Genomic DNA, 27,870 nt, shown 5'->3' with positions numbered 1-27,870 from the left:
CTCTCTCTTGCTCTGCTTTCTCTCTTTCAAATAAATAATCTTTTAAAAAAATCATGTTTCAGAGAATTATTAATAAATGCAAAATGGTTATAACATCAAGTGGAAATATAGGATAAAAATATATATTCAACAAGGTACCAATTAGTTTTTTAAAATTTTATATAACTGTTACATCTGTGTAGTGGGATTATAAGTAATTATGTTCTTCATTCCACTTGTGTACCTCTTCCAAACTTTCCACAATGAAAATGTGTTGACATTTCCAGTCTGAAGGAAAACCCAGTCAATTGCATTGTGATCCAGGGTCTCTAGGAAGACCCTTTTCCCTGCAGTGCTTCTGGTCCCTGGAAGCCCCTCACAGCTGGGCCTGTTTTGTGAGGGTCATGAGGACTGATGGCTTCTTCTGAGCCCCACAGCCCAGGATGACCACCCACCTCCCAATGGCGCCCCATTCACACCAGCTGGTCAACAGTAGCTGCACACTGAAAATCACCCCGATACCGCCCATTCACTGAGCTTTCCCTATGCGACCGGCCCTGCGTCCCATGCTTCACAGGCATCATCGGCTTGAGCTCAGCGAGAGCCAGTCTAATTCCAAGACCCAAGCTCTTACCAGTGGTAGACTCCAGTAAGGAATAAGACCTTCAGGAAAGCTTCATGGTAAGTGTTTCTAAGGAGCGTGTCTCATATGCTCAGAACCTTCTTTCCGATCCATTTATGTAAGAATAATGTTAAAATTTTTACTTTGACCTATAATTATTGCTCCCAGAGGTTGTTTTCATAAATAACAGATCCCACTGTCGTTCTTGTTTTCCTTCTACCTACCTTTTCTTCTGATGGGTAAAAGCCAATTGCTCTCATGACAAAAGGAAGCTCTGACAGGCAAATGTGTTCCGCCACCTTTCTGGTCTCCATTGTATCAATACCTTGACTACGGAGCTGAGAATAGTAAAAATAGTCTTCCAGCTCCTACGTGGAAATAAAATGGAAACACAACACACATTCTGGCTTCAGTCTAAAGCATCCATTAGGACGCCAAGGACATTTTCTAGAAAGTACATTTTGAGCTCAGTGGGGAAAAGAGCTTTGGAAAAAAGCGAGAAGGTTCAGCCCAGGCACATTTGTTTTACAAACTTAACTAGATGTTACCAGCAAGTGTTTACTCTGAGGACAATTACCCTGTAGAATTTTCCTTCCCTGCCACCAGCCACCAGACCATAGAACGGGGTCAAGTCTTCACCCCCAAGAGAAACGGCTGCCTCCAGAGCACTAGGACAATAACAGAAACATCACTGTTAGAAGGCGCTCACGCGTGAGCGCAGGTCGGCCGGCATCGCCTGGCCCTGCAGACCTCTGCAGGGTATTACAGCGCCCATACAATCAGGGGCTCTATAAACCTGTTCAGAAAATTCCCTCCAAAATGAAGCTGAAAACGAAAAATTCCATCTCCATGTGGAATCTGGTGGTACAGGGCACCCGCCTTAATGATAGTGATATTCTCTCGCTGATGACAGGGCAGGCGCTTGGCAATTTGTCTGCAGTCTTTGGGGAACACGGCTCTCCTGGCGGGGGAGGGGGGGGAGGGCTCCCGTGTGCTGGAACCACAGTGCTCCCCAGCAGCACAGCTTCACTAGTAATGTGAAATCTGCATACGACCAGAGCCAAGAACCGGGATAAGTGCAGGTACCCTGCCAACACTAATTGCTTCCATAAAAACTCCAGAGGCCACCAGGGACCCATGCCAGTCAGATAAAAATAACCCTCTGCTCTCTAACACGGGGTCAGGCTTTCTAAAAATAGGCACTGTAAATGGTAAGAAAACCTACTTTTTGTATGAGACTGACTTTGCCCCATACAATATACCCATAATACAAAATCCTCGTAATAATCCACTAACTGGATTTCTGCTAATCAGGCCATTAGCCTCTTTGTGGGTTATTAAAACACACTTCAGTGTAGACCACAGTGGGGAAGTGGTTAAGTACCCAGAATCTGGAGTCAAAGGGACATGTGTGTGAGTCTTGGCCCTGCCACTTGTAAGCGATAGGATCACGGGTGAGTAACAACTTCCCTGGGCTCAGTTTCCTCATCTGTAGAATGGGAATGATTACAGGTCTGCCTCACAGGGTTGTTGTGGAAATGGAGTGAAGCCACATAAGGGGCTAGACACGAAGCCCTCTGTTGTTCTCCTGTGATGAGTGTTTGTTAAGGTGGGCTGTTGAATCAGAAAGACCTGGATGTGAATCCCAGCCCCAGTGCGTGGGAGGGTCCTTTAACACCTGGGAGCTAGTACTTTTCCAGACACATGGGGAGTCCCTGCCTCCCAGGATGGCTGTGAGGTGAAATCAGACAATGCATGGAAAGCGGACAGCACAGGGCCTGGGCCAGAGAAGTTCAGTACAAGGTAGTTAGGGTTATTCTTCTCTGTTGAACTGGGTATCAATACACACCCATGACTCTCTTCAGAGAATCAGCCACAAGACCGCCTTGGCCCTCTTGTTGGGGCCCTGCATAAGCAGCCTGAGCTGGGAGCTGGGGGGGGCTGGTGTGTTCTCCAGGTGGGTTTGAGGCCTCTCTGCGGCAGGGACCAGGCTTCACCCGGCTCTCTCTCAGCTCTGATATCAGCCATCAAGGCAGGTGTCTAGCTGAGAGGGCTCCCTCTGTGGCCTCCAGGCCTTGCCCAGGCCCAGTCCCGACAGCCTCAGTGGGAGGCCACTTTTAGCCACGTGGCTCTGGAACAGGGCCAGCTGAAGGCCAGAAGTGACACAGAGGAGCCCGTCACTACCAGGAGAGCCTGGGAATGACTCACAAGAGTTCTGGATGCCCTGGGAACAGCTCTCTGGCAGTCAGGATTGTCCTATGTCTCCTGCTTCCTGGCCACTGCCAATGGACCCGAGAGAGCCAGAGGGACAGGACTGGAGTGGTCCAACCACAGCCAGGGAAAGAGACCCACTGGCTCTGCAGTGAGAGCTCCAGCTTGTGGGATCTGAGGACTGTCAGTGGCCATGGTCGCACTGGGCGACGAAATCCAATTGTGCCGAGAATGAAGCCAACAGCACAGCCGGGCAGAGAGCGAATGCTGAGTGCACGCCATCCCTTCTCTTCCTGCAGTGGGGACCTGAGATGCCCATGACCATCTTGTGAATTCCCCTGTGTGTTTAAGCTGGGTTTCTAATGCTTGCAACAAAAAAAGAGGGTTATTAGGGCACAAAGGAGAAGTGCATTTATTGAAAACCTACTGTGTGCCGAAACATACAGACAGTACTTCTGGGAAATGAGCTCAATCAGGAGAAGCAGCAAATACGGTAACATACAGTAAGTGCTCAGCAAATAGTAAGCACACAGTAAGTGTTCACAAATGCTCCCCAGCGGTGGAGGCAGGGGGAGGAACAGCCATAGCGGTAAACTTTACTCTCAAAACGGTGATGATATTCCCATTTAACAGATGGAGAAACTGAGACTCAGAAGTTAAGGGACTAGCCTGAGGTCATACAGCAAGTAGGCAGGAAAGGTGTTATTTGAATCTGGGTCTTTCTGCTCTTGTCTGAGCACAGCAGCAGGACTAGAGTGGGTGTGAAGTTGAGCATCAAAAAGTAATGGGGGGCAAGGGGAGGAGAAGAGGGGCATGCCAGCATAGATGGGGCAAAGCCTGAGTATGTGTGGACTGAACCCTAGGAGAAAATGCCAGGGAGGAAGGGGTACACCCGGAGAAGGTCCACGTGCCGCAGGGATAGTATCTGGGCCCAGGAGCACACCGAAGAAAATCGTGGACCGTGAGAGGACTCAGCATCTTAATTTCACCCTACGACTCACCGCCGGTAGACCAGCGGGGAATTTTGTTTGTTTACTTGTTTAGGGTTGTTACATTTCTTCCCATTAGTGAAGCACTGAACATATTAAGACACCAGAAGCAGCAATGAAGTGCTAATTAGTTTATAATGATCCTTTGTCCCCACAACAGATTAAATTGAAATTCTCAGAAGCCTGGACTCTGGCCAGGCCCAGGAAAGCCATGGGAAAGCGGGTGCCTTTTTTTTTTTTTCCTTTAATCTCTACCATGATTATGGAGAAGAGGACAAAAATGAAAAGGAAGAGGTTTTATTCGGTCCCCAGGGTGTCGCTTGCTCCCACCGCTCCAGGTGACAGTCTAGCTGTCCAGGAATCAAGCAGCTCATTCTGGGCACACAACCGGGAAGTGCTTTTCAATGTGAGAGCTCACCTCCAGCTTCTGAATCCCCAAATTCCCAAGATCTGCCCTCTTAGCTGAAAGCAGAGGTGAAGGTCAGAGTTGCAACTGCAGTCTGAAACCAGTGTGGACCCAAAGCAAATTTACCTGCCTATTTCTGCTCCTCTTCAGGTTAAGAGAAGAAGCTTCGAGTCTGCCGTAAGAGAGATGTGCACTTGGCACATGAATCGAAGGAAGGAAGGTGCCTCCGAGCTGTCCGTACCCAGCTCGAGTGTGGCGCTGCCAGGCAGGGGGCTGTGTACGAGGCAGGGGGCTGTGTACGAGGCAGGGGGCTGTGTACGAGGCAGGGGCTGTGTACGAGGCAGGAGGCTGTCTACGAGGCAGGGGGCTGTGTACGAGGCAGGAGGCTGTGTACGAGGCAGGGGGCTGTCTACGAGGCAGGGGACTGTGTACGAGGCAGAGGCTGTCTACGAGGCAGGAGGCTGTGTACGAGGCAGGAGGCTGTGTACGAGGCAGGAGGCTGTGTACGAGGCAGGAGGCTGTGTACGAGGCAGGAGGCTGTCTACGAGGCAGGGGGCTGTGTACGAGGCAGGAGGCTGTGTACGAGGCAGGAGGCTGTGTACGAGGCAGGAGGCTGTGTACGAGGCAGAGGCTGTGTACGAGGCAGGAGGCTGTGTACGAGGCAGGAGGCTGTGTACGAGGCAGGAGGCTGTGTACGAGGCAGAGGCTGTCTACGAGGCAGGAGGCTGTCTACGAGGCAGGAGGCTGTCTACGAGGCAGGAGGCTGTGTACGAGGCAGGAGGCTGTGTACGAGGCAGGAGGCTGTGTACGAGGCAGGAGGCTGTGTACGAGGCAGGAGGCTGTGTACGAGGCAGGAGGCTGTGTACGAGGCAGGAGGCTGTCTACGAGGCAGGAGGCTGTCTACGAGGCAGGGGGCTGTGTACGAGGCAGGGGGCTGTGTACGAGGCAGGAGGCTGTGTACGAGGCAGGAGGCTGTGTACGAGGCAGGGGGCTGTGTACGAGGCAGGGGGCTGTGTACGAGGCAGGGGGCTGTGTACGAGGCAGGAGGCTGTGTACGAGGCAGGAGGCTGTCTACGAGGCAGGGGCTGGGAGGTGCTCAGGGATGGGAACTGGCTCTGCCCTGTGGCAGCTCACTGAGTTTGGGTAGATGAGAGGATTGCTGTAGTACTTGCCCCACTTTTTAGTAAGGCTCTTTAGTAAGGCCTTCATAACGAAGAATGGAAGAGAGGAAATAGTTACTGTATTTAGCCCCTAGCTCTGTGCTATTCAATCCTTACGAGGATCCTATAAAAGTCCCTATTATCCTCCTTTCCCCCCATTTCATAGACAAGGAATCTAAAGATCAGAGATGTTAAGAAATAGCCCTAGGCCTCAGGGCCAGCAGAAAGGAGGCTGCACACCCAAACTCTGTGACCTCAGAGTCCGAGGGCTCTGCAATGCTCAGCCCTGGACCTCTCCAGCCTCACCTAAGGCAGACAGTCTCAGCTCAGGGCAGGGGGGTGAGAGGAGCAGAATGGAAACACATGTTCCAAAGAATACTCTCACTATTGTTGTTAACACAGGCTTCGGAGATCTGGGCAAGATCTTTCTAGCTGGTGTGAATTTGCAGATGACAGAGTGGGAAGTATTTTAGGGGCTGCGCGTGAACAAGGTGGAATCACACGGCCTTCGCTGCAAATCCCATCGGTCCCTGAAGCGGAGCAGTATGCTTTTGTCTGCACACGGGTATAGACAGATATCATGGGGAACAACCCGAAGGCCGGGCCTGCAGTAGGGGCTTAACACCCATCTGCTGAGGCTGGTTAAAAAATGAGGGTCTACAGTTGACACCTTCCTTGTGGGGCTGAGCTTCTCGCCTCATCACGTACCTTAAGTTGATTTCCCACTGCACCACCGATCGATCCTGTCCTCCAGCCGTGAAGGCATAGCAGCCGTCATAGGAAAGGGCCATTCCCGCCACCCCGCTGGGGTGGCATATAATAGCGGATGTCTTGTGTGGATTGCCATCAACTGGTAAGATCTGAAGGCCAACCTAGAGAGGAATATGTCATTGGAAATTCAGATTCGGATAACTGGGCCCCAGGCACACTTGCATGTCACCTCCAGGGCTGTTTACTGGAAGGACCTGTGCGGCTGGAATCATCTCAGTGTGTGAGAGCCCCATTTCCTGGGGCTGGGGGTTCGCACGCACACTGACCTCTGCGGGGTGGCCGCTTAGGAGAGAAACACAGGAAGGAAGGTTTCACCCGTCTTCCTAGTCAGACGTCCAAGGTTTTCCAGAATAATTCTGGAATCCTATGATGTTGTGCTTTTCGATAGATTCTTTATTAAATGCAGAACTAAATGTAACTAGTCTGCATGTCTTTGTAAGATTTTTCCACGTAAATAAATCAGAAAGAAAAAATCCTTTGGTGACCACGTATCTTCATGAAGTACAGAAAGTGCAGTAACTCTGCTCAGAAATGCTTCCTAAGACCCAATTTTCATTCATTTATGGCAATTTTCAGTATCACTGTGGACTGGGATGAAGTCGCTGGGCTTGGCTCTGACACCCAGCATCCTGGGTCTGATGCTACTTGGGGCTGACTGCTACCCACACCACACAGAGTCGTCCCCCAGAGGCAGACAGCAAAGGCTGATACCTTGTCTCTGTTAATAAACACCATGTAACGTTTCTGCAGTTCCAAGGTGCTTTTCACTGGGAGGATCTGTATCTGCTCAATGGGAGAACCAAAAACCGGCCCAAGAAGTGTCTTTCTGCATGAGAAAAAAAAAAAAAAAACATTTTTTTTTTAAATTCTACAAATCTGAACGTAGGTTTCATGACTAGCTACCTTTCATGATACTGTACACATTTTGCATTCCCAATTTCCTGTCCTGTCACTCAACGAAGAGCCTCTCTCTCAACCACTGCTAACAGCTGCCATAAATAAGGGGCAACAGCTCCAAACAGCAAATGCTCCAGGGAAAGTCTGATTGTGAAGAATGCTTTTGGTGGAGGCTCTGACTTTCCTCCTTGACAGCTGAGTGAAGGGAACATTATGCCTCAAGAATGTGTACGGGAACAAGGGACGAGAAAAATGCGGTAAGGAAGTGACATGCGTTGGCGGAATATAGGGAGACACCCCTTCCCCAGTGGCAGGCCAAGAGATCAGAACGAGGTGCCATCTGTGGCTCCAGACACCGACAGACAGGTCTTCCAGTGCCACACACAGACTCCAACACACTGCCTATGAATCAGATGGTGGTGACTCGTGCCCCAGCAACGGTCAGACTTCTTTAACTCAGACTGTTAAGAATCTTATCCCAGGGGCGCCTGGGTGGCTCAGTCGTTAAGCATCTGCCTTCGGCTCAGGGCGTGATCCCAGGGTCCTGGGATCGAGCCCCACATCAGGCTCCTTCGCTGGGAGCCTGCTTCTTCCTCTTCCACTCCCCCTACCTATGTTCCCTCTCTCGCTGGCTGTCTCTCTTTCTCTGTCAAATAAATAAATAAATAAATAAATAAATAAATAAATAAATAAAATCTTTAAAAAAGAAAAAAAAAAGAATCTGATCCAAGGTGAGGTTCTGGGACATGACCCTAAGCCCAGAGCAGTACTTTCCTGAAGCTAGCAAAACAGGAGCTCCAGGACCCCGGGCTCACCCAGGCACCTTCTGAGGCCTCGGAGGAGTCCTGCTGTGTTTTATTCTTAATTATGTATCCTTTTTCTTTTTAACAGGGCCCACAAAATTGAACACACTGCACATCCCACAAAAGCTGGCTCTGCTCCTGTGTAAGGTCAGTAGCTATGGCAATCTTTTTATATGATAAGCCTCTCATTGTTTGCCTGTGTTTTCTCCATGTCCCCTGTACCCAGCCCGTGTCTGGTGGGGACAGCACACACTCCAGGTGTGTCCCCTGACTAAATGAAGCACAAAGCCATTAAACAGGACCTTCTGTGCCAGGCACTGTGTGAGGTGCTCAGGACACAGATGCGAGAGAGATTTGGTCACTGCCACCGAGCTCACAGCCTGAAGGGGATGACAGCATGGAAGCGGTGTGAGGGGAGAGGCACGGGAACAAGCGAGTTCAGGGCTCGGAGACTGCTCTGAGGAGGGAGACATGTGAGCTGGGTCTGCAGTGGTGAGTTGGGAAGATAGGGAATATGGAGGTGACAGACAATAGGGGCAAACACAGGTGGCGCAAGGGTGTGGGAAGTGGACTGTTGTTGGAAAACTGAAGAAAACGTAAGTGGACAGGAGCGGGAGGTGGAGGGCGGTGAGCTGAGCAAGGGGGCTGGGGCCAACTGTGAGGGTGCCACGGGGGCGGGGGGGAGTCAGGTGAGTGATCCACGGTCAGTTTCATACACATGGAGACTTAGGTGAGGTGTCAGAAATGCTAAATGGCCACCTGAGGGATCAGGAACCAGTGAGCTGCAGGTTACCCTGAGCAGGGATGTCCAAGGGCCTTCCCCAAGTATCACTGAGTGGACAGAGGCAGGGAGAGCATGGCTAGGGGCAGACTCTGGTTTGAATCCCGGCTCAGACCCTTAAAGAGTAGGAGAACGTGGAACCACCACATACTCCTGGTGGGAACGGGAGCTGGTGGCACTGCTTTGGAAAACAGTCTGGAGGTTCCTCAAATGGTTAAGCAGAGTTACCCTACGACCTGGCCTTTCCACTCTAGGTCTCTGCCCAAGAGAAATGAAGCAGGTGTCTACACAGAAACGTACACAGAAATGTAGCCCCGAAGAGAGACCACCCAAATGTCCGACAACAGGTGAATGGATTCATAGGGTATGTCTATACAACGGAATATGATCCAGCCATAAAAAAGGAATGAAACACTGACACACACTACACCACGGACGAACTCTGAACACATCTTGCTGAGTGAAAGAAGCCAGACACAAAAAGTCATATATTATATGATTCCATTTATATGAAATGTCCAGAATAGACAAATCCACAGAGAACATAGCTTGGTGGTTGCCAGGGGTGGGGCAGGAGTGGGGGAAGGAAGGGAGGGAACGGGGAATGACTGCTAATAGGTACGTGGCTTGTTTTTGGGGTGATGGAAATGCTCTTGAATTAGATAGCGGTGACGGTGGCACAACTTTGTGAATAGAGTAAAAATCACTGAAAAGGGGTAAATTTTATGATATGTAAATTATATCTTAATTTAAATTATAAATAAGAAAAAGGAAAAAAAAGTCCAACTATTCAGCTTCCCGTGCGTCAGGTTCCTCACCAGTAAATAGGAACAACAACATGCCTTCCCCTGAGACCGTGGTGAACAGGAATATATACATAAAGCACTCAGAACACTTTCGGGCACATAGGAGGAGCCATGAAACTGTCACCTAGTGTTGTTAAACATATCTGACAATAAAGTTAATATCTTTTGCTTCTGATTGAAAAATTATGACCTACTCATTGTGAACAATTTCACACATTTAGACACACACAAGATAAATAATCTACCTAGACCCCCACATCCCTTTAACCCCCAGGTAATCGCGGGTAACAGTTTGGTGTCTAGGACTTGAGAATTTCTTTTATATATTCTAACCTATATAATTTTATGTGAAAAGTAGATAAATCATAGAAATGTAATTTTATAGGAAAATATGTTATGTCTTGGAGATATTTCCATGTTACTACACAGAGAGCTTACTTTTCCTTTTTTTTCTTTTCTAAAAGCAGCATCAAGTTTCAGTGTAGTGACGAGTCATCATTTAACTAATCTCCTATTAATGGACATCTGGATTGTTTCCATTTTTGAAAATATTTTCGAGCAAGACATCCTTTTACTTATGTCTTGGCATACTGTGAGCTACATTCCTAGACATCAGAAGACATGATGCAATTTAGCAGAGGAGAACAAACTGCTCTCCCAAAAGGACGCCCCAGTTTCCACGTCCCCCCAACATCCAGTGAGAGTGCCCACCCTCTTATATGTTTGCCAACACTGTGCCCTGTCAATCACTTTTATTTTCCTGATCTGATTTGTGAAAAACGATATCTTGTTTTCATTTGCATCTTTGATACACTAGTGAACATCTGCTCATGGGTTTATTGGCCTTTTTCTGTGAACCGCCTTTCAAGTTCTAAATATTTTAAGTGCATTTTAAAATTGTTTTAGATTTATCATGAAAAGGCAATTCCTTCCCAATTAAGCTGTGGTTATGAGGCTTTGTTATTCCTACAACTTAAAAGATGCTTTATGCAAGGGGCTGTACTCTGGAGTGATGGAGATGTTCTGGAACTAAATACATGTGTTGGTTGCATGACATTGTGAATGCATTAAATGCCACTGAATTGCTGACTTTAAAATGGTTAGGTTTTTAAGAAGATTTTATTTATTTATTTATTTGGGGGGGGGCAGAGAGAGAGGGAGAGAATCTCAAGCAGACTCCCGCTGAGTGCAGAGAACCCCATGCAGGGTTCAATCCCACAACTCCAAGATCATGACCTGAGCCAAAATCAAGAGTCGGACACCTAAGTGACTGAGTCAACCAGGCACTCCTAAAATGGTTAATTTTTATGTTTTATGTTATCGAATTTCACTTTGATAAATTTTTTTAAAAGATGCTTTATGAAAAAATAAATAAATAAAAATAAAAAGGGGGCACCTGGGTGGCTCAGTCAGTTGGGTGTCTGCCTTTGGCTCAGGTCATGATCCCGGGGTCCTGGGATCGAGCCCTTTGTCAGGCTCCCTGCTCAGCAGGGAGCCTGCTTCTCCCTCTCCTCCCCGCTCATGCTCTCTGTTGCTATCTCTGTCTCTCTCAAATAAATAAATAAAATCTCTTTTAAAAATAAAGTAAACATAAAAAGATGCCTTATGCTAATTTCCAATTGATTGTCAGTGGCACAAACTCCAAACTGTGTGCCTCGAAGTCCCTGCTTAGTAACTGTTAGCAGGAACTTCGAGTCTGTGGCCCTCCATCCCCAATATATCTGCTCGGTGAACTCAGATTTACTCAGGACTTGCATAGCTATGGGATATTCCATATCCAAAAAGTTTGTGTCCATTAAAGATGATGTACGAAGATTCTGAGATCTTCCTAAAATTCCTTTTCTACCTATTTCTTTCAAATGTCTCCTTCCCAGTGTTTTAATATGTAAAAAAAAAAAAAAAAGCTAGCTTTCTCTGTTGTTCCTGCCATATGACATGGCATTTCTCAGTTATTTTTCCTTGTACCCCTCTGGAAACAAATGTAAGAAGGAGGAGGAGGAGGAGGAGAAGAAGAAGGAGAAGAAGGAGAAGAAGGAGGAGAAGGAGGAGAAGGAGAAGGAGGAAAAGAAGAAGAGGAGGAGAAAGAAGAAAAAGAAGGAGAAGGAGAAGGGGAAGAAGAAGGAGAAGAAGATGGGGGGAGGAGGAGGAAGAAGAGGAAGATGAGGAGGAGGAGGAGGAAGAAGGAGAGGAAGAGAAGGAGGAGAAGGAGGAGAAGAAGAAGAGGAGGAGGGGGGGGGGTGGGGGAGAAAGAAGAGGAAGAAAAAGGAGCAGGAGAAGGAGAAGGGGAAGAAGAAGGAGAAGAAGACGGGGGGGGGAGGAGGAGGAAGAAGAGGAAGAGGAGGAGGAGGAAGAAGAAGGAGAGGAACAGAAGGAGGAGAAGGAGAAGAAGGAGAAGATGATGATGATGATCTTGGGTGATCCTGGACTTTGACGACCTATTTTCCTGAGAAACATTTCAGAACGCTGGTCTTCTTCAAGCTCAGGGCCAGCTGCTGTTGGCTTCTCACTTCCTTCTCCCAGGTGATGTCACTAATGCATTCTCACCTGTTGCTCCAGCCTCAGTGCCTCTGTTCTTTCCGGACATACCCACGAGGCAGCCAAACCACAGGCAGAAAGGGATGCCCTCTAGGGCTGACTAGGCAGGAGCCCACGGCCAGGGCTGCACCTGGGCCCAGTAATGCCAAGTAGAGGACAGAGTCAGAACTAGCCTCAAGTGTTAAGCAGCAACTTCTGTCACTGCTGTGAACCTCAGTGGGATACTAGTTGGTGGGGAGGGGGGGTTGTTAAAGATGTATGCAGAGCCCTGGTGCAGGGATGATGTACCATGATCTGTATCTATGATGAGGAGCAAACCCGGGGAGCCCTGGGCCTAGCAGCACAAGGGCAACCACAGACGTAGACCTATTTCAGGATGGAGGAGCTGCTGCTCTGAGATGTGGAGCTTTGGATGCTCTGGGCTTGGTCCTTTAGCTGCTCCTCTATATGCTTTTCCCCTCTGGAATCTTCTCTTGCCTCATGGCTTTAAAGCACCATGTGCTCCTGACCTCAAATGTGGACCTCCAGCCCAGCCTCTCCCAAGAACTCCACTGCCCTACCAAGATGCAAATTTCATGGTGGCAGGAACATTGCTGTTTGCATCCCTACCTTCAGCACCTCGGACAGAACCTGGCTCAGGTAGGGGCTGGGTAAATACTGAGGGAACACATGAATGCCATCAGGTAAACTTAGACTCCTTTAGGAACCAAGAGTAAGGAAAATCGCACAGTCAGGAGAGCATGTGATTCTTGATCTCAGGGTTGAGTTTGAGCCCCACAATGGGTATAGTTTGCTTTAAAAAAATAATAAAATCTTTTTTAAAAATTGCACAATTGATAGTATTCAAGTGAAAATACATGTTTTTTTATCCATGAGGGAAAGATAGGGGAGTTTATAAAGCATCAGCGACTCTGTGGGTTCCTTTACTGGGTCTCAGGCACTGAGCTCTGGGTCCCTCATCTACCTGCTGTGCTAGGCTCTGGATTTGCATCCTGCCTCTGGCAACTTCCCATCCAGGTGACCCTGGGTGAGAATTATACAACTCTTCCATGCCTCGGTTTCCTCCCCTGCATAGTGAGTGACAGTAAAGGTAGCCAAGCTCCTCGCAGGTCTGTAAGCTGGGACTTAAAAGAAGTTGGGGACGGAGAAACTGAATGAGACATCACATCAGCAGGAAGCTCCTTGGGCTTACCTGCACATTTTGGTGGTAGAATTAAAAAGTTTCACTTTGTAGCCACTGTTGCAAATGAGCAGGAAGAGTTCCTTGGTGAGTGGTGGGTACCAGACCATACAGGTGGGATAGTTGCCCTGGTCGGTGCAGTGAATGTCCAGGACCTCCAGATTGTCTCTGTAGCTCTTAAGAAGATTATACTCGATCTGCAGAGGAGCCCAGAGAGACAGACATGAGGACTGAGCCAAAGGAAGTTGGCCAATGGTCCTATTCTGGGAGAGACAGTATTGGTCCTCCTAGGAGAAGACATGCCTAGACCCTCACTCCTTTTTTTTTTTTTTTAAAGATTTTATTTATTTATTCGACAGAGATAGAGACAGCCAGTGAGAGAGGGAACACAAGCAGGGGGAGTGGGAGAGGAAGAAGCAGGCTCATAGCGGAGGAGCCTGATGTGGGGCTCGATCCCATAATGCCGGGATCACGCCCTGAGCCGAAGGCAGACGCTTAATTGCTGTGCCACCCAGGTGCCCCTAGACCCTCACTCCTAATACGCCGCTATGATGGAGCATTCCTTATAAGCAAAGACAATGAGCTAAGTGCTCTAAAAACATGATGCCACTTAACATTCCTGACTCCCCTGCCAAGACATACTGTTGTGCACATTTTACAGATTAGAAAACAGATGTTCAGAAAGGTTCGGTGGCTTGCCCAAGGTCACATAGCTAAGAAGTGGTAGGGTGAGAATTCAAATTTACGTCCAGCGGACTCCAAAACCTGAACTCTCATAGTTGTGTTATACTGTCTCCCTTACCATTATCTTGGGATCTCTTTGAGGGTACGAACTAATTCATATCTAAATCTCAGCACTTAACAGTCATAAATTAGCAGCTTGCTGATTTTCATCCATAGGTAGGTTTTGGTGGCCAGACCATAATGAACAATGACTGGATGGCCATAAAAAAGGAGAGAAGGGGATGGAAGAAAGGGAGGGAGTGAGGAACAAAGTTAAGATGGAGAGATACAGATCCTCTTTGACTCACGATGGGGTTACATTCCAATAATCCATTGTAAGTTGAAAATATCATAGATCAAAAATGCATTTAATACACCTAAGCTACCAAACCCCATAGCCTAACCTGGCCCACCCTAAACGTGCTCAGAACACTGACATGAGCCCACAGTTGGGCCAAATCACCTACCATGAACCCTGTTTTAGAATAAAGTGTGACTATCCCGTGTAATTTATTGAATTCTGTACTGAGAGTGACAAACAGAACAGCTGTGCGGGTGCAGGTGGCAGTCAGTGTATCGGCTGTCGGCCCTCACGGTTGCATGGCTGACAGGGAGCTATGGCCGCTGCCTAGCATCACAAGAGAGGATGGGACCACAGATCGCGAGCCTGGGACAAGACCCAAATTCAAAATGCCAAATACAGTTTCTACTGAAAAGAGTATTGGTTTTGCACATCCTTGAGACCAAATGTCAACTCAGAGAGGTCTATGCTACTTCGTTGTACATTCATTTTCTCCAACAAGCACCCAGACTGTGGGCCGGGTTCTATGCCAGATGCCAGGGACACAACAAGAATGAAACACACGCTGTCCTGGTGGCGAGGTAAACGGACACTGAGCAGCTCACCAAGAGCCGATCTCTCCCGAGGCTCAGCAGTCTTGGCTTATTGCTGTCCAGATGAACCCCAAACAGGAGACTGCGGATGCTTTTGCGATGAGAACGAAGCCTTGCCAGATATTCCCAGACCCGGTGTCCATTCTTGACAACCACCACGTAAACGGCCACAGTAAAATGTGCATCCTGAACAGGAGCCAAAGAGCAGAAGTTACTCCTTCTGAAGTTTGGTAACTTAAAATCATCACCATGTTTTTCATACTACTGTTGCCTTGAGAATATTTTATCCAAAAAGAAATTTTAGTCTATCTGAGCAAGTAATAAAATCATACCCATTTTACAGATGAGAAAATTAAGGTTAAAAGTCGCTAACCCGCAGAGGAAAAGGGGGGGGGGTGTAGAAAGCATCTACTTGACACTATGCCTGACTCTTCTTTCCGGTTCCCCACCTCATTCTGTGTGGAAAACTGAAACCCTGCCTTTTGCCTTTGTCCTCCCTTCTCTGTGTCCAGCTACACAAAAAGAAAAAGGTATGAGCTCTAAAAAGTGTTGCAGCTGAGGGTGAACCAGGTGGGAGAGAGTGCGAGAGCAGCCTGGAGGGAAGGGGGCACCTGAGTCAGGGGCTGCAAGGGTGCAGAGGCTCAGCAGGGGGCCTGTAAAGGTGTGGAGCACACAGACCAGGGGAGGGGCCAGGCACAGAGGCAGGGGTGGGGGAGCAGCAGGGATGTGGGAAGCTGCCACGGCTCTTCCCCCTCACCCAACATCAAGGCAAGATGAGCACACGGTAGACCAGGAGAGCTGGCAGGAAGGGCCAGGATAAAGGTCTCCGAAAATCTTTACTGAGCTTAAGAGCCCTATTCACAGAGGGAAGGAACAGAATCCAAAACACTGGGGGGAAGATGGTGCTTTGAGAGAAATGAGAATGTCACCTTGTCAAAAATCAAAGGAAAAGATGAAAGAATGGAAGCCGAGAAATGGGTCCAGAAACCAACACACCAAAATGAACCGTCAGGATGGCAGAATCCCCGTCTGCAAGTCCTGAGGTCTGGTCTCGTTTCGAGTGAGAGTCCCTCCTCTCTTTCCAGTGGCTTTGTGGAGATACAGTTCACACCGCACACAATTCACACCTTCCAAGTGTTCAACTTGGTGGTTTTTAGAGTATTCACAGAGCTCTGGCTCACCACCACAATTTTAGAGCATTTTCATGACCCCCAAAGAACCCTGAGTGCACTAGCAGTCACTCCCCATCCCCCCCACTGCGCCCCCCACCTCCCCAGCCCCCCTCCCTTCTGGTTGTAAACCAGGGTGCTGATCACTGGACAGCACCCAGTGGGAACACTTACAGCCGTTGCCATGTACTGCGAGTCATGGGAGAAGCTGATATGAGTCACACTGGTTCTGGAATATTTGAAAGGCTCTGGGATTTGGTTTTCTAAGGACATTGAGTCAAGAATGTAAACTGTCCCCTCAGTGAAGCCAGCTCCAAGAAGGACTCCTGAAATCACAAGCCGGAGAACAATACTGGAAAAAGACTTCATTCCTTCAATAGACATCAGCTCTGGGCCAGGCCATGTTCTAGGTGCTGAGGAAACAGCAATGAACACGACAGTCCCTGGCAGCATGAGGCTCTGGGGTGAGTGCTCAGACACTACTAGGCACAGAGTGCTGCGGGGTTAAGAGGGACAAGGTGTCTCATCTAGCCTGCTGGGTGGACACCAGTTAAGGTAAACTTCCTGGAGCTATCCCAGCCAGCAAGCCATTTGGGTCTGTTTTTGACTTGGAGCCCAAGACAGGCTGCTATAATGAAAATACCTTCAGGATTGTAGGTTAGACTCTGGACGCCAAGCCCCTTCTTAAAGACCCTGCTGAAAAGGTACTTTTTCTTTTCATAATCCCACACTTTGATCATCCCACAGAAACTCCCAATGGCGATGAGGGGTTGGTACGGGTGGCAGGAGATGGCACAAATGGCATCCTTGGGCTCCACGAATAACTTCTCCAGTTTTGTCCCATCTGTCGTTAAGTGGTACACTGTCGCATCAGCTGTTCCAATGATAAGATTCCTGTTTGCCAAGGGGAGACCCAACAGTCTCAGTGTTTGCAGGGAATGGGGCAGCCAGCTATTCTGCTTCCAATTGCACATGAAACGCCTCTGTCGTCTGTAATTTAGTGACATTATTAACCCAACATCTCCAAAAATATACTACCAATACCCAACAGCCTCCATTTGCAAGTGAAAAAGCCCACATTTCTACATGTAAATTGAGTCATTAAGTATGCAGATGGACAGTCAGTTGTACAATTAGCTAATCTGCACATGCAAATATTCATTTGTGTATGCAAATATGGAGTTTGGTGCACACATACAGATGTGCCTGCAAATACTGCAAGGGTAATTAAGCAGACTCACAGATAATTCAGTCTTGAAATGTTATGGCTATTAATTATCAAATGCCTTTAACCGCAGCGCTAGGACAAACTCGGCTTCAAGAAAAGACACCAAGCTACAGCAAAGGACTCCAAACACAACAGAGATTAGAGCTCAGGGATAAGCCCTTTCCAGTTCCCAGTCGCTAAAGATTCTTAAAACGAAAATAATGCTTCATTTAAAAAAAAAAAATGATTGAACAGTGATTATAATCAGCCGTGGAGATCTACGAGCCCCATAAAGGACTGATGAGGAAATCCCATTCTATCTCGGGTCCCAGGAACAAGGTGAACATTCCACTGCACGCCGACTAACAGAGAGGACATCAATCATTTTTTGGCCATTCGAATGACTAGATTCATTAACAACTTACCTTACAATAAAAAGGTCACCTTTCAAAGTGCAGTCTGGGGGATAGTTTGATTTTTCGGTGGGTGGAGCTGCTGGGGTCTTCGAAAAGGACAGGGTCCTTATGGCGCTCAGTTTGAAGTGGCTGTACCAGTTAACAATGGACAGGGTGTGATCGTAGAACTTAATGTTTCCTCTAATATCACCTGTGACAATGTAGCTGAAATGGAGCAAAACATCTGTTTGGTAACTGATAGTAGTAGGTACCATCTACTGTACAGCTAATTATATCTCAGGCTCTGGACTCCAAGGTTGTAAAAACTTCACTTAATACTGTCCTACGAGGCTGATTTTACTGCTGTTCTGCTTTACATCTGGGAAACTAAGACTCAGAGAAGTTGAGAAATTCGCTCAAGGCCTGGGGTTGCCAGATTTAGCAAATAAAAATGCAGGATGCCCAAGTAAGTTTGAATTTCAGTTAAGCAATGAGTAATCTTTTAGTAGAAGTATGTCCCAAGTATTGCACGGGACCAACTTACACATGGCAACCCTATTAGGCCCCGTGGCCAGACTGTGCAGGGACCTAACGCAAAGCACACGTTCTCGCTCTCCTCTCCCTGCACACCCCAGATCAGCCACGGGCAGTGGCAGTGGGCGGTGATTGACCACAGACGACACCAGAGTCCTTCTACCAGCCCTCCGGAACCACACAGCTGGGCCACAGCACACAAGCCGCTTTACAGGAAGACACTGCTGTCAGAGCCCTAGTAAAACCCCATCCAGTCATCACAGCCAAAGGCAGTGTCGCATGACAAAATGGCTTTTATTTCCAGTCCCTAGATCCATCCCAAATGGGCTTTTTCTTTAAAGCCTCTGACAAAGTGTAATGATGGGGGGTGGATAGGGGGGTGAATTTCCTCTTATAGATGGCAAAGTGATTAAATGCAGATTCTGATTAATAAGCGACGCAGGTGGGCAGAGTTAATTGGCTAGAAACATCTTTCATTGCCCTCTGCTGGACAGAAACGGCAAAGCAGGCCAAGTGTTTTCAAGATCTTTCATGGGCTCCCTGGTCCTGGCTGAGTTTTATTTAACATGGAGAGAGGGGAACCCAGGCCTTGGTCTTCACTGGGCCCTAACCCCCAACCACTTAAACGTTGATTCATCATCAGCTGCAATTCTACTACTGTCTTTTCCACACCTCTGAGTGAGAGTAATTTGCATTTCTCTTTGTAAAGCCATGCCAGGACCTCACTGCTTCCTGTATTAAAAGAAACGAAAGGGAAAACAGGGCTTCTGGAAAGCAGATGGCACAGTGACTCCAACCACACGTGCATGGTCCTTGTCATTAGGCAGCTTCCTCCATCCTGCTGGAACTTCTCAAACATACTATTTTTTTTAAACCTTTTTTTTTTTTTAGATTTTATTTATCTATTTGCATGAGAGAGAGAGCTCACACGAGCAGGGAGAGAGCGCACAAGCGGTAGGCAGAGGGAGAAGCAGGCTCCCCACTGAGCAAGGAGCCTGATGCGGGACTCGATCCCAGGACCCTGGGATCATGACACGAGCCGAAGGCAAACAGATGCTTAACCGACTGAGCCACCCAGGCGTCTCTCAAACATACTATTAATGACTATTTCATCTAGAGCTCCCCTGTGCCAGACAAGGTGCTATGAGTTTTACATGGCTTGTCTCACAAAACCCTCATAAAATCACTGAGAGAGAGAGAGAGAGAGAGAGTATTGTCATGCCCATTTTGCAGCTGGAAAAATGCTGGCTCAGCAAAGTTAAGTCCCTTGCCCTGAGTCACTCAGCAAGGAAGGGATGCGTCTGGGATGTGAACCCCTCTCTGTCTGAGACTAAGCCTTTTAATGATCGTCTCTGAGCCCCCACAGCCTCTTGAGTCAGTGAACTTTATAAAGTTCTGTTGTTGTTTCATCTTTTCATAATGGGTAAGTGTTATTTTGTAATCAGAAAAAACAATATAGCTATTCATGTTATTTTTCTAAAATTAAAGTATGTAAAATTTAGGGTGCAAAATAAGTCTAATTAGTGTGGAAGAAAAAAATAAGTTTCTTTTTGTCTCACCAACACAAAGAGATTTTTAAAAGTAATGCATGCCCGTGATTAAAAAAAAAAAAAGCAATCCAATTAGTACAAATGAGATTATAAGAAGAGGTGAATCTGCCCCCACCCTTGATCCCACTTCTCTGTTCTTCTCCTCAGAGGCAACAAACATTCCCAGTTAATAATGAATTTCCCCAGAAATATTCTATGCATATACAAAATATATGTATACATCCAAAAGGGTTTTAAGATACTTTGGTCATCACTGATAGCTACTTTATAATTAAGTTAATTACCTATCAACTGTAGTGAGCACAGTGATGCCCTCTTTCTGCAAATGAACCAATTTACAAGGTTTGATTTGAGGCGAGGCCACAGAGGCGGAAGCAGAGGACGGCGGGCGGTGTACGTCCCAGACGACCAGCTTCCCTTCCATCGTTGCAGACAGTATTTGTGTTAAATTCAAATGAAAGACGGACTGGCTAAATTTTCCCACGAGCTTGTTGAATGTCTGCATTTCAAAAAACAGATTATAAATTATGTTGGTAACAAATACAAAACAAAGCATTTATCAATATGGCATAATTTATAATATTACATTGATTTACAGTAGGAAAAAGATAAAATTAAAAAATCAATCACTAAGAAATCTCTCCCCCAGGGACTGCCACGGCGCAGGCAGTTCTGAACCTCTGAAGGTTTGCTAGGAGCAAGTGAAGGGTTGTGTACTGGACTAATTAAATTGTTTGCTTAAAGCAAATGAAAAAGTGGTTAACCACTTATTTATACCTGTTCAACTTCTCTTACTGAGGTTTCAGAGACTGATAAAGAAACTAATGTCTGTCGTGAGCAAACGCATGCTCCAGTTGTAAGATATCACAAAATAATTATCCCACTCTTATAATTATAAACTTTTTTTCCCATAAACTATTTTCCCATCAGTAGAAATTAAGTACTGTACACAGACATGCCCCTGACTCCTCATGAGCTTCGCGCTACGTAAAATGAGGCACTAGGGCCAACTTTCTTAGGCAATGTCTTGGAGACAAAGTATAGAAAGAACCCAGAGCAGTGAGTGGAGCCCCTCAGTGAACGTTCAGTGAATGAATAAACCAAAGAAACTCCTCCATTTGTCATGCGATACAGCAAGTTTGCTGCCCAGTTCTCTAACTACACGGATAAGACCCTAGGGCTCACCTCCTCTGTCTTGAACACAAGAGGGTCAGTAAAACAATAAGTGGTCAAGTGAGGGCATCAGGTCCTTCCTAAGAGCTGCTCTGCTTCCATCCAAGGCATTTCCATCATTTCGAGGGGCAGTCAGTCCTCATTTGTGGGTTCTGTATTTGCAAATTCACCTACTTGCTGTAATTTATTTATAACCCCAAAATCAACCCTCATGGCACTTTCATGATCTTTTGCAGACGCCTGTGCACACGTTCCTAGCTGAGGTCAAGCAAGGACATGCTCGGCCTTCTTATTTCAGCTCTCAAACTGTAAACGAGTGTCCTTTTCAGGGTCTGTTTAGTGCCAGGTTGTTCGTTGTTGAGGTGCTTTTTGTTGGTGATGGCAGTATTTAAACTAGCCCCAAACACGGTACTGAAATGCTGTCTAGCATTCTTAAGTGTGAGAAGGCCATGGTGTACCTTCTAGAGAATACAACTGAGTTAGACAACCTTCACTCAGGCATGCCTTCCAGAGCTGTTGGCTGGGTGTCAAGGCTAATGAATCAACATTATGTATTAAATACAGTGTCTTCTAACAAAAACACACATAAAACAAGGTTGTGTATCTATCTGTTGATGAAACTGTTATGACCCGAGGCTGGCAGGAACCTAATCCTGTATTTCTCCTAGGAGCAATGATTCTGTGTTCACTCACTGAGGTCTGCGGAGACTTTATGGAACGTAACTGCCAAGAGTAATGAGAATTGGCTTTATTTTTTGATAACTTTGATTTATGAAAAAGAGTTTGCAGACAGAATAATCTCTCTTTGTATTTATCCATCTCATTTTTTTTTTGGCATCCCCTCTTAAAAATAAATTTCTATAAATCATACTGAGAGTGAAGAAAGGAAGCAGAAGAAACACCATAAGGTGCTTACTGAGGGCAGATGACATGGGTGTCAAATGCAGAAATTGCTGCAGGAGATGGGACCCAAGTTCCACCTCAGGTTGACAGCTCCAGGCGAGCAGGCAAGATAAACGGTTTCCTGCGACACCTGCCTCTACCAGCTCTGAAACATCTAAACCCCCAAGATCATGTTTTATTACTCTGAAAACTGGGGAGCCTAAAAAGGAGCCACTCATGTTCAACTATTTATTACATCAGTCCAAAGTAATTTTCATTTTTTGTCAGATGCACACATGCATTAGTAAAGCCATCACTTTTTTGGATATTTTCTCAGGGCAGTCAACTTTCCTTTCCATAATATTTTATTTTGAACAATGGTTCTATTATTTTCAAGCTGACAATTCAATACAGTAAAGGACCCAAATAAAAATGTCAAATGATTTCCCAATGGTTTAATATCAAGACATACAAAGAAAAGCCCAAAGTGACTAAGCTTACACATACATATTTACTCTCCACAAAATCTGACACATAAAAATGCAATAGGCATACTCACTTTTTCTGTTAAACGTGGGGCACTGTGAGCAAGTATACCTCCAGCTTCATGCTGATAAATACAGAAAAAATAATCATTATGACAAAAAGACCTGGTTTCCAAAAGAAAGAACTAATATAACCACAAAATCAAAACAAATGCATCAGAACAGGGTCAGAGCTTTGCAGTCTCTGCAGGCTGAGAACCTGCTGCCTCCAGGAACATCTGAAAACATTCTGAAAGAAAAGCAAATACGGAAAAAAAATGCCACAAATGATTGTGACTTTAAATGGTCGTAAATGCAAATCCGATTGCTACATTTATAAGGCATTAAAGCCACAATAAGTACTGGAAACAACCACTGAAAATTTGTGATTGAATCAGTGTTTTGTTTTTGTTTTGCATTTTTAATTGAGGTAAAATTCACATAACATAAATTTAACCATTAATCATTTTATTATTTTTAAAGATTTTATTTTTTTACATTTTTTAATTTAAATTCAATTAATTATAAAGATTTTATTTTTAAGTAATCTCTACACTCAGTGTGGGGCTTGAACTCACAACTCCAAGATCAAGAGCCGCATGCTCTACTGACTGAGCCAGCCAGGCGCCCCAACCATTAATCATTTTAAAGTGTACAATTCAGGGACATTTAGTACATTAATAATACTGTGCAACCAACATCTCTGTCTAGTTCCAGGACATTTTCATCACCCCAAAAGGAAGCCCCCTCTCCATTAAGCCATTACGTGTGCCCCTCCCCCAGCCCCCGGCCAACCACCACTCTGCACTTTGTCTCATGGATTCTCCTACTCTGGACATTTCATATCAATGGAATCATCCAGCATGTTGTTTGTTGTTTCCGTCTTCTTTCATTTACCGTGATGTTTACACGGTTCATCCATGTTGTAGCAGGCATCAGTGCCTCACTCCTTTTTACGGCTGAATCATAGTCCATTGTATGGATGGACCGCATTTTATCTATTCACTCTTTAGCTGATGGACATTTGGTTTGCTTCTACCTTTTGGTTATTGCAAATAATACTGAGGCTATGAACATCTGTAGGTAAGTAGCTGTTTGAATGCCTGTTTTAAATTCTTTTGGATTTAGGAATTGCTGGGTCAAATGGTAATTTTATGTTAAACTTTTGATGTTTTTTTAATCTCATGATTCCGCCTTGTGTCAGTATATATATTGCTGATCTGTTTGCTAATTCCTTTCTACAAGGGGGTAAAAGCCAAGGTCTTGAAAAACCTTGTATTTTTTAAACCTGTTAAATACATTCAAATAAATATTTGCCTCATTACTTTAAAAAAATTAAATGAAATTTAAATTATCTGCTTCTGATTTAATACACTAATTTCCAATGAGGCCAAAATAAATGTTATAATTAAATCAAAACATTTTAATACATATTTATTGCTTCCTAAGTAGATACTATATTGTTACATTACCAAAACATCTGTACTCAGGGAATGAACATACACTTGTCCCTACATTTAAAACAAATCAAAATATTTCTACTTACCCACAGATAATATATTGCCTGTGTTTTACTATTGCTCACCAATTCTTTATTATTTGTTGGATTAAAAGTAAGGTAGTTCTGAAATACAAAGTATGGGAATATATTACATTACAATAAATTTTCTGTTTCTCTGGCTAAGCTAAATGTTAAAAATAAATAATATTTTTATTATAATAAATAGCTGAATAGGAATATAAAACAGAAAAGACACAGAATTTTGTAAGCAACAGGAATATAATTTAAACACTGAATGTTAATATTAATGGTCTCAAGTGTGTTCCCTTTCTTATTTAGTCTTATTTATTATAATTCATCATCTGTAAATTGGAACAAGCAAAAGTAGCCCAATATTCACTAATAACCTTTACTGTGTGTCCTTTTGGACAAAAACTGCTGCATACACATTTCTAAATTTGACAAGGCCACAAGGTAACTTGGAATGAATGCCAAATACTGGAAAGAGTTTCTGATTCCTGCCAACACGGTGAAGAGCATGGACGGCCTGGCTCCCTTCCCAAAAACCAACCCTGTGGTAACTATGGAAGTGAGGAAACCATGAAAGGCAGAAGCTAAGCAACGGCAACAACACAGTGGAAGTCCCTGGGGAGACTAAGGCCATGTTCTGCCAGGGTATATGGGAGGGAGGGGGTAGCTGCAGCCAGAGGTAAAGGGCTGCAGGGAGCAATCCAGGGAGACAGGTTCTAGAAACACGTCTTAAGTTCCATTCCTGCCACTTCTACCCCATCGCCTATTCCTGGCCTACTCCAGGAATGTAAAGGACCAGTGCCAATATCTGAGAAGTAATTTCAGCACAGCTCAAAGGCCTGGGGGGCAGGCAGGGACGGTAAAGAACTGATGAAAGCAAGTACGTGGACAAGACCTCACAAAGGCTGGAAATCAGCCTCAAATCACCACAGTCTATGATTTGATTAATCGAGTTAATCTCTGATTAACTTTGCCAGATGACAGCAAGAAGCAAAAGTAAGTCTTCCTTGGAGGAAGTTATCGTCCTGAGCCTCAAATTATTCCTATACTTTTGAAAGCAGGACATTGGGCATTCACTGAAACATAACTAAGCGTATGAAAGAGACATAACCAAATGACTGACAACGGAGGGGGAAGCAAACATCAGAAAGAGACCTCAGGAGATGCGGGTGAAACATCGACACACACAGACTTGACAATAACTGTGGTCATGATGTGCAAGAAAGTAGAGGGCAAGATGGGTAATCTCAGCAGATAACTCTATTTTTTAAAAGAATCACATGAAAATTCTAGATCTGAAAAAAAACTGATTTAAAAAACCTCAACACAGGATTTAACAGAAAATTAAATATAGCCAAAGAAATCATTAGTCAGTACAAAAGGAAGATAAATTATAGGAGGAAATATCCAGACTGAAGGATAAAGACACAGAAGAACAGAAAATATAGACAAGACAATAAGAGACATATAGGACAAGATGGGTCTAATGTATGTATAATTGGAGTACCAGAAGAGAGGAAAGAAAAAAAGGTGATAAAAGTAATGTTTAAAGGAGCAGTGGTGGAGAATTTTGCAAAACCGAGGAAAGATACGACATCCCAAGTTCAAAGAACGCCAAAAGGTATGTTTTGGGTTTTTTTCTATATAGATTTTAATTTTTATTTATCCTTTCTTGTAAGTAATCTCTATGCCCAACATGACGCTCAAACTCACAGCCCAAGATCAAGAGTCACAGGCTCCACTGACTGAACCAGCCAGGCACCCAGTTTTGGATTCTTTTTTAAATCAACAACATATCCATATACATACAGGCACACCATCAAAAACTGCTAAAAGCAGCCAGAAAGGGGTGGGAGGGGAAAGACACATAACTTCCAAAAGAGGGAACAGTAAGATTGAGAGTTGACTTCTCAACAGAAAAGGTAAGTCTGAAGACAATGGAACAGTATCTTCGAAGTACTGAAATAACTACCAACCTACAATCCTATAGTTAGGGAAAACAGCCTTCCAAAACAAAGATAATTACCAAGAGAAATGAAAGCATATATCCCTACGAAGACCTGTGCATGAAAGTTCAGGCACCTTTGTTTTCAACAGCCACAAACAGGAAACAGTGCAGATGTCTTTTAACAGTGAATAAATTGTGACATATCCATTCAATCCAAGACTATCCAGCATTAACATTATAAAGGACACATAAAGAATAATAAAAAGGAATAAACTATTGCTACATACATGGATGAATCTCAAAAATTAAATTGAATGAAAGAAGCCAGAGCCCTCCACAAAAGAGTCCATTTCTGTAAAATTCTAGGGTATGCAAACTAATCAACATTAATAAACAGGAGAGGAGATGTTGGGAGATGGGTGGAGGGGGTGTTTAGGGTTATTCCCATCACAATGGGAAGTCACTGAAAGACTTTAAGTAAGAGAGTGATATAATCTGTTTTGCTTATTAAGAACTATCACTCTGACTGCTTCAGGAAGACGTTGATTGGGACAAGAGGGAACACAGATCAGCTGGGAGGATGTGTAGTCACGCAGGGAGCTGTGCTGCAGTGGAAACGGACAGAGGAGGAAGGATTTCGGGATGCATCTTGGGACTACACAGTACTTAAAAGTCACGGGAATGGATGAGACACCCAGGAAGAAGGTGTAGCAAGAAGAGGAGCTCCCACAACTAAACCCTGAGGACCGCCAACATTTAGAAGGTGTGCAATGAAAGAGGACAAGCCTACAAAGGAGCCAGGAAAGGTCAGTGAGCCAGCAGGAAAGGTGTCTTGAACGTGCACTGGGAGGGGTGCAACTGAGGATTTAATAGTGCTCGTTTGACTTGGAAACACCAGTGACTGTGATAAGCATAGACTTGGTAGAGCCATGGGTAGGTGGTAGACAGATCGAAAGAACCAAAATGTTCATCATCAGTAGAACAGATAAATGAGCTGTATTATACTCAAACAAGGAGAGGCTATACAGCAGTGAAAATGAATGAATAATCAATAATCAAATGGATGAATCTCAGAAACAAGGCAGAGAAAATGAAGCAATTATGATTCCAAATATGTAACAAACAAAACAGGTAAAACAACATACGGTAGTACTGAGGGAGGGGTGCCCGGCTGGCTCAGTCAGTACAGCGTGCAGCTCTCAATCTCGGGGTCGTAAGTTCCAGCCCCATGTTGGGTGTGGAGCCTACTTAAAAGGGCGGGGGGGCCTGGGTGGCTCTGTTGGTTAAGTATCCAACTCTTGATTTTGGCTCGGGTCATGATCTCAGAGTCCCAAGATCCAGCCCCGCGTCCGGCTCTGCACTCAGCATGGAGTCTGCTTGAGATGCTTTCTCTCCCTCTCCTTCTGCCCCTCCCTGCTCGCGCACACTCTCTTTCTCTCTCTGTCTCTCTCAGAGAAAAAAAAAAAAAAAAGGAGAGTCCTGAGGGATGCATACATTGCTAGAGAAAAGTGTAAAGGAAAGCAAGGGAATGTGTAACACAAAATCTGGGACTCTAATTAACTAGTTAATACTAGTTAACTTGGGGAAAAGACCCAGGAAGGAGGACAAAGAGACTTCTAGGGTTTGGGGGATGTTCTTTTTTTCTTTCTTTTTTTTTTTAAGATTTTATTTATTTATTTGACAGAGATAGAGACAGCCAGCGAGAGAGGGAACATAAGCAAGGGGGAGTGGGAGAGGAAGAAGCAGGCTCCCAGCAGAGGAGCCTGATGTGGGGCTCGATCCCATAACGCCGGGACCACGCCCTGAGCCAAAGGCAGACGCTTAACGACTGCGCCACCCAGGCGCCCCTGGGTGATGTTCTTTCTTGACGCGGCAGTAAACACGCAGGTACACTTTGTTTCATTCCTTAAAATGTACACATTTTGCAAGTATGCCTTATTTAGCAGTGAAAATACAAAGAGATCAATAGTTTGTGCACAAAAAAGTAAATGAGAGATGATGAAGTAAGAAAGCAGCATAGACAGCTCTTCCGAGACAGGTTACCATGAGGAGGCGCAGAGAGCAAGAGCCAGAAGGAGATGCGAGGTCAATGGCGTTCTTTAGAGAAGGGTGAGACTAAAGCACAGGGATTTGCTGAGGGCGAAACCCCCCAGTAGAGGGAGAGCTGATCACTGCAGGAGAGGGCCCTGAGTGCCTGAGA

General features: G+C 45.4%; 1 protein-coding gene across 1 annotated transcript in view; it reads right to left on the bottom strand.

The window, feature by feature from the left end:
• Window positions 1-27,870, bottom strand: part of CFAP251 (cilia and flagella associated protein 251) — a 66,940-nt gene that overhangs the window by 19,916 nt on the left and 19,154 nt on the right. The window contains exons 9-20 of the mRNA XM_087857395.1: window positions 23,738-23,815; window positions 22,227-22,277; window positions 19,897-20,111; window positions 17,559-17,753; window positions 16,570-16,820; window positions 16,101-16,252; window positions 14,770-14,943; window positions 13,153-13,337; window positions 6,850-6,964; window positions 6,076-6,239; window positions 1,179-1,269; window positions 826-969 (exon numbers count right to left, since the gene is read on the bottom strand). Of these exons, the coding sequence (XP_087713521.1) occupies window positions 826-969; window positions 1,179-1,269; window positions 6,076-6,239; window positions 6,850-6,964; window positions 13,153-13,337; window positions 14,770-14,943; window positions 16,101-16,252; window positions 16,570-16,820; window positions 17,559-17,753; window positions 19,897-20,111; window positions 22,227-22,277; window positions 23,738-23,815 (1,815 nt within the window). The remainder of the gene's footprint in view (window positions 1-825; window positions 970-1,178; window positions 1,270-6,075; window positions 6,240-6,849; window positions 6,965-13,152; window positions 13,338-14,769; window positions 14,944-16,100; window positions 16,253-16,569; window positions 16,821-17,558; window positions 17,754-19,896; window positions 20,112-22,226; window positions 22,278-23,737; window positions 23,816-27,870) is intronic.

The sequence above is a fragment of the Ursus americanus genome, chromosome 30 (genome assembly GCF_024610735.1).
Source record: "Ursus americanus isolate L20-20 chromosome 30, mUrsAme1.1.p, whole genome shotgun sequence".
Lineage (NCBI taxonomy): Eukaryota > Metazoa > Chordata > Mammalia > Carnivora > Ursidae > Ursus > Ursus americanus.
Note: the sequence above shows the minus strand (reverse complement) of the source record. Positions and strands in the feature narration are given on the sequence as shown.